Source organism: Lissotriton helveticus, chromosome 5_1 (assembly GCF_964261635.1).
Source record: "Lissotriton helveticus chromosome 5_1, aLisHel1.1, whole genome shotgun sequence".
Classification (NCBI taxonomy): Eukaryota; Metazoa; Chordata; class Amphibia; order Caudata; family Salamandridae; genus Lissotriton; species Lissotriton helveticus.
In genome coordinates this window covers 561,833,302-561,845,658 of record NC_136065.1, presented here as the reverse complement: position 1 = coordinate 561,845,658, position 12,357 = coordinate 561,833,302, and the positions used below count along the sequence as shown (strand labels likewise).

Below are 12,357 nucleotides of genomic sequence, written 5' to 3'. Positions count from 1 at the left end.
AAATCTGCACCGGCTATGCCTTCCACAGCATATCAGAGTTCATTTGCGAAGCGTCCCCTTCTTCTGTCCCCATCATTATATTTTGAAATATAAAGACTGTTAGGTTCAGTCTTTTTAGTTTTCACATAGCCAGTGTATTCTCTGTCTCTTTGAGATACATGGTTTACAGTTAGTGGGCTACAGCCCGCCCATATGCTTAACATTGGTTACTTCATCGTGGGTCGCATTTGTCCCTTTTCTATTTGACACTGCATGTGAGCATTAAATCGTCTCTCCTCCCATGGAGCATTGAATGAGTATTTGTGTCCTCCCACTGCTCCCATTTTTGGAGCTATTTTTTTCTTAGTTTTCAAGCACTCCACATGAGTGCTTGTGTTTTCAGGCACTATTCTATCCCAGTTCATGTTGCTTATTTCCCCTCCCAACCCCCTTCCCCTGTCGTTACTTCTCTTCCCTCATCCTATCCCTATTTGATCTTAGCCCCCACACACCCCTGTCCCATCTCCCTCGAGCCGCTCTCATGTCTGTTTCTTCACCCTCATCTGCCATCTCTTATTGCCTTTCCCTGCCCTTTGTTTTGCCTGCATGTTCTTGTTTTTTGACAGGATGCACAAAGCAGAGCTGAGGTCAGCTTTGTTCACGAGGTAGTGCTGATAAACTATCTATGCTAGAGGATCAGTGAGAGGTTGGCTTTTTGCCCATGAACCGAGGCCACGGTGTATAATGCTGTACTGATTTACGACCAAGAAAGAGAAACAAGCTAACCTCCGCTTTCTTTGTCAAACAATAAACCCATCTCTCCCACAAAAACAAACGTGCATGCCCACTTGCACAGACTTTCTATGTCGTGTGAAGGAGGCAGTGTGCAGCAGCACACACGGCCATTCTCTCGCAGCATGTCATCAACTTATAGTGCTCTGTGCATGTGAGGCTGAAGCACCACTCCAGGTCCCACCTCTCTCCCCTCTTCTGCCTGCCCGAGGTGAAAAAGTCATCTCCCGTCCCTCACTGCCAGGACTGCTGCAGAGCATGGGTGTGGAAGCAGGGCAGCCGGGCTGACTAGAGCTGTGTGGTGGCAGATACAGCCTCTCCCAGCACCTTTCACGTTTAGCAACCCCCTAATCTCACGTTTATAGCACAACACAGTCAAAAAAATGATCCTGTGTCCAAATGTCTCAGTTTAAGTTAGCCACATACTAATATATCTGTGCTTTTTAGGACTCACAGCTGAAGACGCGTTTCCCCTTCCAGGGCATAAGCAGAAAATAACAACTTGAGAAGCGGCATAAGGAGATACACATTTACAAAAATAACATTTGTAAAAACAAATAGTTTTTCTTGCTTCCTAGAGCACAGGGACATCTTAAGGATTTTGGGGTCCTGGGCCAAATGTATTTTTTGGGGCCCCTGTTTGGACAGCTGTGAATTTATGATCCAATTTCAGCATGTTTATGCCCTTTTTGGCCATGTCCCTGACAGTGCACAGGCGTACTCATCCAAATTCTAAATGTGTTTACACCTAATATTCATGGATAGTAATGTGTGTTTTCAATATTGTAATACAGCAGCACACCAATATTACAGCAAATAATCTCTGTGACACCCTCCCATTTCTAATATATGAGGTCCTGTTTTGATCTAAAAGAACTTTTTTGTGGATGTTTCTTGAACTATAAACACAACATTTTTGTACAAAATGTCTGTAATATGTAATTGACTCTTACGCATCAACCACATAAAAAATAAATTAAAGGAAAATAGTACTTAAAACAATCTGTTTAAGAATTATTCAAGGTCATCAGGGCAAGACTCTATGCAGAACAGAGCTGGCACTATCAGGGGGCCCCCTGAAAGGCTGGGGCCATGGGCCAGAGCCCACTTTGCCCATGCCTTAAAACGTGAGCATTTATTAAAGGAATGCTCTTTTATTTTCCATACCTAGGACAGACATAAGCTGGGCGTCTATCCTGCATTGTAGAAAGCATGGCACTTTGCACTTTAACTAATCTTTTAGATTTCTTTGCATTGCATTTCTTCATTCTCTCTGAAAGTGCTTGGTTGACTCATGGACCCACATGCCTAGTTTGTGTTTGTTGGCGCCGGTGGATATTTTATCAGAGAATCAGGTGTTTTCAACAGTGACCAGGGAAGAGAAGGGTCCTCTGAGGGAGATCCCTCGGGATGCCTTGCAGTGCGACACCTGCAAGAAAGTTCAGCCAGCCAGTGATGGTTAAAAGATGGAAAGGGATGCTCCATAAAGTACGTTACGGACTGCCACTAGACTGACCCAGTAACTGTGGTCTTCCTCCTCTGAGAGGAAGCCACCAGCCTTACTCTCTTACTTAGGCCATACCATGCCATAGCATACTATAATATGACAAACCATACATACCAGACTATACAATAATAGACATACCATACTACTGTTCTATATTATACCAATCCAATCCAAAAATTCTTTATTTCGGCCATTTGAGACCATAAAATTCATTTAAGCAGTTAAAAATAGATAAAACATGCAGTAAAAGTAGGCAAGGTACAACATGCATCAAGGTCACTGTCCTGACGCTCTAGCACGAAAAAGGAATGGTTAACTAAAATTCATCTGCATTTCATTGTGCATATAGCATAAATTTAACCTTTTAATATTTTCCCCCTTATCTGCCACATAGCCATTAGGTACTTTGCAAATGCAAAAACTATGTAATGCACAGTACTTGTCTTCAAAATTCTGAGTGAGTGCAAATAATTCCTAATGCCCAAATTCCTACACAATGGTAGTAGCCAATATTTCCTTGGTCTCGTGTAGGCAGGACAGAAAAATAACACGTGTGGTTCGTCCTCCTCATTCGCACTACACCCAGGACAAATTTTATCATTCAGCGTTGACCATTTGCTAGTGAAAGTTTTAAGGGGCAAAGTGCCCAGCCTCCATTGAATAAACAATTTCCTTGCCTTAATAGGATAAATAATGTCCATAAAACCTTCAAAATGAAAAGAATTTTTGGAGTCCAAAAATTGATCAGTTAGGGTGCCTGCTCTAGATGCACTCACATACGAGGCTAGACTTTTGTCCTTGTAGATCTTAACAAACCGTTTGCGTGCCACCCCGAGAGAGCTTCTTTCAGGATCCTCCCACAGCTCAGGCAGTCCCAAACGGTAAAGTTCTCGTTTGACATAGGCCAACCAAGGAATTTTGTCAGATTGATTAAGGTTCAGGACATGCCTCAGATCTTGCCTGTAGTGGGAAAGTTCACCAGTTGACCAGAGCCTATGCCAGAAACTCAGTGGTTTTAATGCCAATTCTTCCCCTATTGAAGGGAGCCCCAGGTCTAGTCTATATTATACTATACAAGGACAGATCATGCCGTACCATATTCTACAGTTACATGCCATAAAATACTATACAATGACAAACCACACCATACCAGACTATAGAATGACAGGCATACTATACCATAACATACTATACAATGCCATACTATACAATGTCAGGCCCTACTATGCAAATGTTATCATATATTCTTACTATCATAGTATATATAATAATCCTTTCAGACAAATGTTGTACAACATTACTAAGAAAAAGGCAAAGCCAATAGATCTCGCATAGGCGAAACCTATTGGCTTTGCCAATACATGTTTATTGAATTTGGCACACTTCGCAGTCTTAGAGCAAAACACTATTACATGAAGAGAAATCTGATTAACAATAAACGGTGTGTTGATTGTGTGGATTGATGTGTTTCCGTGTGTACTCGAACATAATAAATTTTTCTTTTGTACCAAAATGACAGTGATGTATTTGCAGCCCTGGCAGTGTAAAAGGTCCAACGTGAATAATGTTAGAAGTAAACATTTGTATTTGTTTTACGTTTACAGCATTTGAAGTATGAGCTATTGAATTAAAGTGTGTTTTGTGCAGTAGAGTGTGAAAAAATGAATGCCCTGCATGATTTTCTGTTCTAATGAGACTGATTTGCAGTATATTATTTTTTACTTCATTCAGGCACTTTCACTTGCACGTTTTGTTCTGGTGCATAATCCAGTATGTAACTACTTTTAGCACTCTCCCGCACTTTTTGGGCATATTGTTTTTTTTAATGTGTATTGGTAATTACTGTGCCATTGGCAACAGGTCCTAACTTCTTGGGACTCATTTTCTTATTTTTATCTGAAATTTTGTTTTGTGATATTCTTGGACTATAAAAGGGTATTATTCCTTCTTTTACTTCATTTTGTTTGAACACATCTTTTGGATTTTCTTTGGAGTTTTAGTGGTTGAGGACTTTAAATGTAATCCTGGTTCACTGTGATTTCTATAAGCATCATAATACATGATGGCTTAAATGAATTAAATGTGTGAATTTTGCCTCTGATTTCCGTGCTTTAACATACGAATATGTCATGCTGCCCTTAGAATCTAAGGATCGAGCTAAATGGATTTGGGCTTTGCCAAGTAATGGGTTAAAAAATAGAATGGCAGAGAAGTGGAAAATGACTTGTAGGGACTACATTGACACTGTGGATATTGTGTACCAGATTCGACATAGCTGGTGTTTTTCCACTCATTTAAGAGTTTGCTTTCGGAAAAGATCACAGGTATTGCCAGCTAGAACACGCAAAAGGTGCGTCTGCCTGAAACAGTCTGTACTCTTTCTCTCCAGATGCTGTTTTTGCCTTTCAACTGCGTAACCCCGTCCACAACGGGCATGCTTTGTTGATGCAGGACACCAGACGCCGCCTCTTGGCGCGCGGGTACAAGTGCCCTGTTCTTCTGCTTCATCCCTTGGGAGGGTGGACCAAAGATGATGATGTGCCTTTGGAATGGCGCATTAAGCAGCATGCAGCCGTACTGGAGGAGGGGGTCCTGGACGCCAAGACGACCGTTGTCGCCATCTTCCCAGCTCCCATGCTGTATGCTGGGCCAACTGAGGTAAAACACTTTGAGTAAAAACGCTTCTTACGCTGCCTGAAGGGAGTTTCCCAAGATACAAAACCCTCCCCAAGACTGATTATATAGGCGTAAACTATTTCCAGCATGGACCTCTTCACTAAGACATGTCAATATTTGTGATGTGATGCTAATTTAGATGTTCATGTGGTCATATTAGGCCATCTGTCTTGAGAGAGAGAGCAAGAGTATTCTCACACTGTCAGACACTTGCACTAATCCAGTCTTCTGCTGTAGGCAAAGAAGCTGTGAGAACTGTGAAATGGATAATATTGTTGTCTTTAGGTCAGGCGTAGACAGCACTTGCGCTGTCGCTTAGCAACCTGTTGTATAAGGTTTAGGAGTGAAGCTCCACCCATTGCTTGCCAATGATTTTTATTTGTCTATGGCAGTGTCCTTCGGAAATACTGGCTTGCTACTGGGCAATCCTTCCTCTTTTCCCTCTTTTGTCTTTCTGCTTTCCTGCCACGGAGCACTGGACAAGTACTGTCTCCTTACGCTTTCAATGTTTATGCTCTTCTGGGAACTACTTTTTCTTGCCTGCTTGTGTTTTGCACCATCCACTTTCTCTCCCCATGCCATTGCACCCAGCCCCTCAACCATCCTACAATTTATTTATTTATGAAATTTATATAGCGCGCAAATACCCTGGGGTGTCTCTGCGCTGAAGGTAACTCAAGAGATGCTAGGTGGGACTACTGATTAAAAAGCCAGGTCTTTACTTGTTTCCGGAACAACAGCAGGGATGAGCTGTTTTTAATGTGGATGGGGAGGGTATTCCACAGTCTGGAAACGGCCACTATGAATCATCTGTCTCCCCAGGCCATTTTTTTCGTCCGCGGGATTGTAAGCAGGTGGTCCGAGGAAGAGCGCAAAGGTCTTTTGGGGGTGTAAGTCCGAAGTGCTTTTTTTAGGAACTCCGGCCCTGTACTGTTAATAGCTTTGTAGGCGATGCACGAAGCCTTGAATTTAGTGCTGCTTCTGACCGGCAGCCAATGTAGTTGACGAATGATGGGAGATATTGAGGTAAACTTTGGGGTGCGGGTCAAAATTCTTGCTGCCGCGTTCTGGATTAGCTGCAATTTGTTAAGAACTTTCTCCTGAGCATTTAATAGGAGTCTGTTACAGTAATCGACCTTGGACAGTACCAAGGTGCACATGAGGGTCTAGCCAGCGCTAGGCGGAAGGAAAGGCAGGAGTTTTCTAACCATTCTAAGAGTATAGAATGAGGAGGAAACAACAGCATTTATATGGCTAACAAAGGACAGCTTGTCATCAAATATTACTCCTAAGTTCCTAACCTTCGTGACGGGTGATGGAGGGGGACCCAGATCGGTAGGCCACCAAGCTGGGGACCATGAGTGGGTAAGACTGCCAAAGATCATGACCTCCGTTTTGTCGGAATTAAGTTTTAGGCAGTTCTCTGCCATCCAGGAGCTAATAGCCAACATACCCTCTTGGAAGTTAGCGGCAATTGTTCCTCCATCATTATGTATAGCCAATACCAACTGGGTATCGCCGGCGTATGATGTCAATCTTATTCCATGTGCTTTGATGACCCTGGCCAAGTCCGATACATAGATGTTGAATAAGGTCAGACTTAGCGAGGATCCTTGGGGGATGTATGACGTTTCAACGCATGCTTTTACAACGCATGCCATTACGACGCAGGTTTTACAACACAAGTCGTTACAACGACTTGCGTTGGGGGGCGCTGGATAGTGAATAGTTTAATTTACTATTCCCTACTCCAGTCCCCGAGGATAGTAGGAAAGGTGTTGGATAGTAATTAAACTATTCCCTATCCTAGAGCGCCCCCCAGCGCAATGTGTTGTAATAACTTGCGTTGTAAAAGTTGCATCGTAATGGTAGTGCGTTGTAAAAGTTGCGTTGTAAAGGATGTTCCCCTCCTTGGGGTACTCCACAAGGCAGGGAAAAAACAGGGGAGGAGTAATCTCCAAGTTTGACTGATTGTGTACGGTCAGATAAAAAGGAGGACAAAAGGGCTTTAGCTTTGTGGTGGAGGCCAATTGAGGATACACGGTCAATCAAAATAGTGTGATCGACTGTGTCAAAGGCCGCGGACAAGTCCAGTAATATCAGGACTGCTGCGCCGCCTTGGTCGAGTATCGACCTAATTTCGTCCGATGCTTTTATGAGGGCCGTTTCTGTCCCATGGCCCTTCCTAAATACAAATTGTATGTCGTCCAGGAGGTTATTCTGGTCAATATAGTGGGACAAGTTATTGTTCATGACTTTTTCAAATATTTTGGATGGGAAGGGAAGTTATGCAATAGGTCTGTAACTTGTTGATTCTGCGGGATCGAGATTAGGTTTTTTTAATAAAGGTTTGATGATCACTTTTTTCCAAATGGAAGGATAGGAACCTGAGAGAAACATGGAATTGCAAATCTTAGTAAGAGCGGGTCCTATTAAGTTTGAGATGGGTTTAAGGATGGAAGGTGGACAAGGGTCGAGGGGGGATCCTGATTTGGTGGTTGCTATTAGTTCTGCTATCTGCATAGGTGAGGTTTGACTGAATTTGCAGAATGTAGGGGTGGGGGAGCTAAAGCTTATGTTGTGATTAGGGTGATCAATGATGCCCTTGGATGCAAAGTTGGAATAGATGTCATCGACCTTTCGTTTGAAGAAATCTGCCAGGGAATTACAGAGAGGTTGAGAGGGTTCAGTAGTTGCGCTCACCGGCGGGCAGGATAATTTAGTTACTACTTGAAAGAGATGTTTAGCGGAATTCTGGGCTGATTCTATTTGTGTAAGGTAGAATCTGCTTTTTCTGTGGTAAGAAGCTATTTGTATGTGGCTAGTGCTTTTTTGTACACAGATCTATCATTGTTTTCATAATGCTTGCGCCATCGCCTGTCTAGGTTTCGGCATCGTTGCCTTTCCAATCTGAGAGTTTCTGAAAACTGGCGAGCGGACGGGGAAATCCGGTTGGGCGAGATATTCTTGGAGAATGCTAACGTGGTGAATGCGTTCTGTAGCCAGCTAGAGTAATTATTATAGGCTATGTGTGGATCGATTGTGTCATCTGGTTGAGTGGTTGGGAGGGTCATCTGTAGGGTTGGAGCATCAATGTTCTTTCAGGCTCGAAATTGAACAGGGGGACAAGAGGTGCCGTGTGGGGATTTATGATTAGTTGTCTTGATAGTAAACATAACTGCCGAATGATCTGACCAGCGTAGTGGGATAACTGCTGATAAAGCAATGTGGCTATTGTTGGTGAATAAGCCATCAAGAGTATGGCCCGCTTGATGAGTGGATACTGTGACTAGTTGTCGAAGGCCTACTGATAGAAGGTCCGAGGTTAAGACTAGGGAATCTTTGTCAATGGGGATATCTACATGGAAATTAAAATGTCCTAATATGGTGTAATCAGGGCTTGCAGCGATAGGCTCCATTAAGCTGTTAAGTGCTGCGAGGAAATCAGTCCGGGGACTCGGTGGGCGGTAGAGAAGAGTTCCTTTGAAGGATTGCGAGTGTGAGATCGTGATTAAGAAAGTTAATGCTTCGGCGGATGCGAGGTCAATAGGTTCTATTTTTTTAGTTGCAATCTTTTTTCCTGCTGCTTAGTGTGCTTCGCAGCTGATCTAAACATTAAATCAACAGCTGTATCAGTACCAGCTCCAAAGGTCACCCTCGGCACCGGAGCCGCGGGCCTACAGCCTATATCAATGCGATATGAACCCTGAGCGCCCCATAATACTCTTTCTAATTCTATGCCTGTACTGGCTGCAGAGACATACACGCCTGCCCGGTATGTTTCTTCTCCGCCTACTTTACAATACTGCTGTCAGTCCCTTAGTATTATTACACCGCCGGGTGGGGAAAACAGTATCTGGAGTGATAATGTACACACTTATTTAATGAACGTTTGGACCTTTTTGTTAGTTTGTAAAATAAGATGTATTGCCCAAAACCCTTCTCCTTTTTAAACCACAGCAGGATGATTTCAACATGTTGGTTACAGAGTTGTACAGGAGGCACATTAACCTACTGAGCTAACTAACAAATGAGGAAATAAAACCAGCATGTTTTCCTATGATTAGTTAAATGGGGTTGCGCTGGAAATGCAGACTGAAGATGGCTACTAATAGCCATGCTTTAGTCCGTCCTCTTTCCAGTTTCAGAAGCTGCGTCCTACACCGTGTTCCGCCCAGCTCTCATAATATTGCATTGGGCTGTGCAAAATAGCTGTCGGGCGGTGAGGAGGAGCGGGTGGTGTACCAGAGGGCACTGCCAGGTAGAACGTGACTCGCCTCTTCTGAAATCTCACACGTTTCTGGCGTTGCTGCTAAGCTTCCATACTTATCCACCTTCAGACAGTGATCCCCTTGCCAGTAATGAAAAATACAAGCCTACGCACCCGTAACGCTATTCCTTCTGCTTCGATGCTGTGAATGGGCATGCATGAAAAAAAAAACTGTAGTATTTAGGATGCATGAGGAAAGGGCTTTAAATGCACACATTTTAGCTGTACATAAGAGCGTGAATGAAAGGGTTTTCTGGGTTTAATTGTTAGAGAATTGGGGTCGGTTGGATTTGAACCTTGACCCGGCTTGTGAGCTGAGAAGACTGTAGGTGTGAAGCAGGGTTGAAGTAGGGAGTTACGTCGGGTCTCTTAGTCACTAAAATGACTTTGTCTTGCACATACAGTAATTTGCCTCCTCTTTTTTCTACTTTATCTATCATAGTTTTTTATCTAGTTTTGCACACAGAATTAGATTTTGGCATTGTCTGCATTGTTTTGTAGTACATTGCTGTTTGCTGCCGAAAGATTCACATGCTCTTTATTACAGCATCAGGTTAATATTTGTACTGTACACAGTCATTAAACAGAACCTCACTGCGTTAGAGATTCGCCCTGATAATCTTTTTTGCTTTACTCCCAGTTTGTAGACAATTTATTGAATGTTGAGTAAGACATTCTTGTTGTCCATCCCAGTGGAGTCCCTATGACGGCTACCCTTGTTCACTACCAATACTGTACAGTTTCCAGCACTGAGGACAGAATTGCAATCTGTCTACACCGCTCCTCTTAGCCCTTCATTATGCCTGCACCCGCATTGCACTCCCATCTATGAAGGTTTCCAAGTGCTCTGCTAGCCTGGGCCGTGCCAGTGCAGAATGTGTACTGGTGGCTTTCCACACTCCAATCCTTCACACAAGCAGGACTATCGCCTCTGCACTCCTGCTGTCAGGAGTATATAGAGTCAGGAGTATAATATAATATTAATAATAACAATACGGTGGGGTTGGGGCCCAAGGGAGTTTAGAGACCAAGCTTTGACACGTTCCCTCATATACCTTGACAACACAAAAATATCAAAGGGTCTAAACCAAATGCCTAAAGTGATAGGAACACCCAACGCAAACACTATGTTTATCCTCAACTCAAAGGCAAGTTTCCAAACCTAAAAAAAGGGGTCAAAAAAAGGTACCCATCAGTCACCACACGGAACCGCCCTTCATCATTTGGGATTCCTCTTTAACCAAAGAGTGGCACACCTGCCTTTGAAAAATGAGGATAGAATGGAAATCACCCTCATCTACTCAGCTAGGTGTCTACAGGATCTTACTACTCTGTATCAGAGTTTAAGGATGAAACAGGGTGACTAATGTTGCAGTGCAAAAACAGTGTGAAACAAAAGTGTATTAAAATTGGGTGAGGGAGTACTGAAAGAGTTTATTCTGGTGCTACCCACTCCTCCAATATTAAAAAGTCACATGCAGTTTACAAGTATAGCTGCCTAGGAGTAAATAAAGGTCAACATGTTTCAGCAACTTGTGGACAGCTGAGTCCTTGCTTTCTTCAGGACCTATGTGACTACTGCTACTGCAAATGTGAAAACCAAAAGAAAATAACGTGTGATTCCATTGCTACTAAGAAATCTTTACAAGGCAAAATCCGAGATCACCTGACTCCCTAGGTGTCCCCTTTTCGTCCTTCTTTGTGAACTGTGCATTTCACTGTGAACAAGAAAGAGGAAAACAAAGAGAAAGTGTAGGTGAAGCATCACATTGCATAGGCAAAAATGAGTGTGAAACAAAATATGTATGTACACTCTGTATTCGAAGGATATACAAAGAAAATTACTGATTGAGTGTATATTTATCATTGTTAAGGATGTACACTTTATAATCCAAATGATCAAGCTCAATCTTACCAGTGTCATAAGAAATAGAGACCTCACCACTCCTGGCTGTGGCTCAGGAAATGAGTGAAGCACCGCTCTGATAAAAAAAGGGGGTAAATATGCAGAAAACTGTCAAATTACTCCTTTCACAACAAACTAAAGATAACTAGTGCAAAGAAAGAGGAAATGTAATAAAAGGACGTCAAATTATTGCCCCGACCATATACAAATTTGTTTGACTGTAATGAGCGTATTAGAATTAAAATTCTGCTCTCTCTAAAGCACCTCCATGCTCCCCGCGAGTGGGAGGCGTGCAAGGAAGAAGCATGCCTCTCTTGAGTCAGTCGCTACCCGGAAAAATACAGCGAGTAGGATAGCACAATAGAGGTATTGGAGTGCAGCAATACGCTAGAAGTGAGCTCAAATTAGCCATAAAAGATTAGGACTGGTCCTGATGAAAGCGTGGCGCTTACCTGTCCGTCAGTACTTCTCCGCCGGCATCCAAGCCGACTGGGGAGGTACCGGGCTAGGAAGCGCACAGTCTATAAAAGCCGTAAGGCCATTGGACAAAGTGGTCACATGGGCCGATAAGGGCGGTGCCCCATTGGATAATGGTGTTCTGAAAGCCATCTACTCATTGGATGGTAGTAGAGGTTACGATAGGCGGGGCTCGCCAATGTTATTGTTTTGACAGCGTGTATTTTGCCAATACTGCCGCCCGATACGAGCAAAGGCGCAATCGGTAGTCATACAACACAAGTTAGAGGATATATGGGGTGTATAACAGAAGATCAACAGACAGAGATACCTATTACCAATAGAGTCATCGTGAATCCACGAATAGTTAAAGTGTTTGTTTCAAACGTCAGTAAGCTTTATTAAGAATAAACTTAGGCTGCTATGGGAATTCACAAGGACATATTATCAAGCCCATTATCGCCGCTTTAGCGGCAGTTTCCTGCCGATAAAGCGGCGATAATTTTATCGCCTGTTCTTGATAATATGGCCCAAAGTTTCTATGATCACCCTAGAATTGTATTTATTCGTTTTATTTATAAAAGATCGTTTTGTAGCATGGACCTAACCACATGGGAAATGGAAACTTTACATTTAACAGGGAAAAAAAAGACAATCCTATATTATTAATGGTACTGAATTAGAACTTTGGGCATGGTCGAAAAGTGGAATTCGGAAGGTAGTGGATATAAAGTAATGAGTGATGTAGTCTAAATTATTTGCCCCTTTGAC

General features: G+C 42.9%; 1 protein-coding gene across 2 annotated transcripts in view; it reads left to right on the top strand.

Moving 5' to 3' along the window:
* The window catches only part of PAPSS2 (3'-phosphoadenosine 5'-phosphosulfate synthase 2), a 182,544-nt gene that overhangs the window by 156,324 nt on the left and 13,863 nt on the right, over positions 1-12,357 (top strand). For both annotated transcript variants that reach the window (XM_078642894.1, XM_078642893.1), the window contains one exon: positions 4,668-4,936. In XM_078642894.1, coding sequence (XP_078499020.1) covers positions 4,668-4,936 — 269 coding nt within the window. The remainder of the gene's footprint in view (positions 1-4,667; positions 4,937-12,357) is intronic.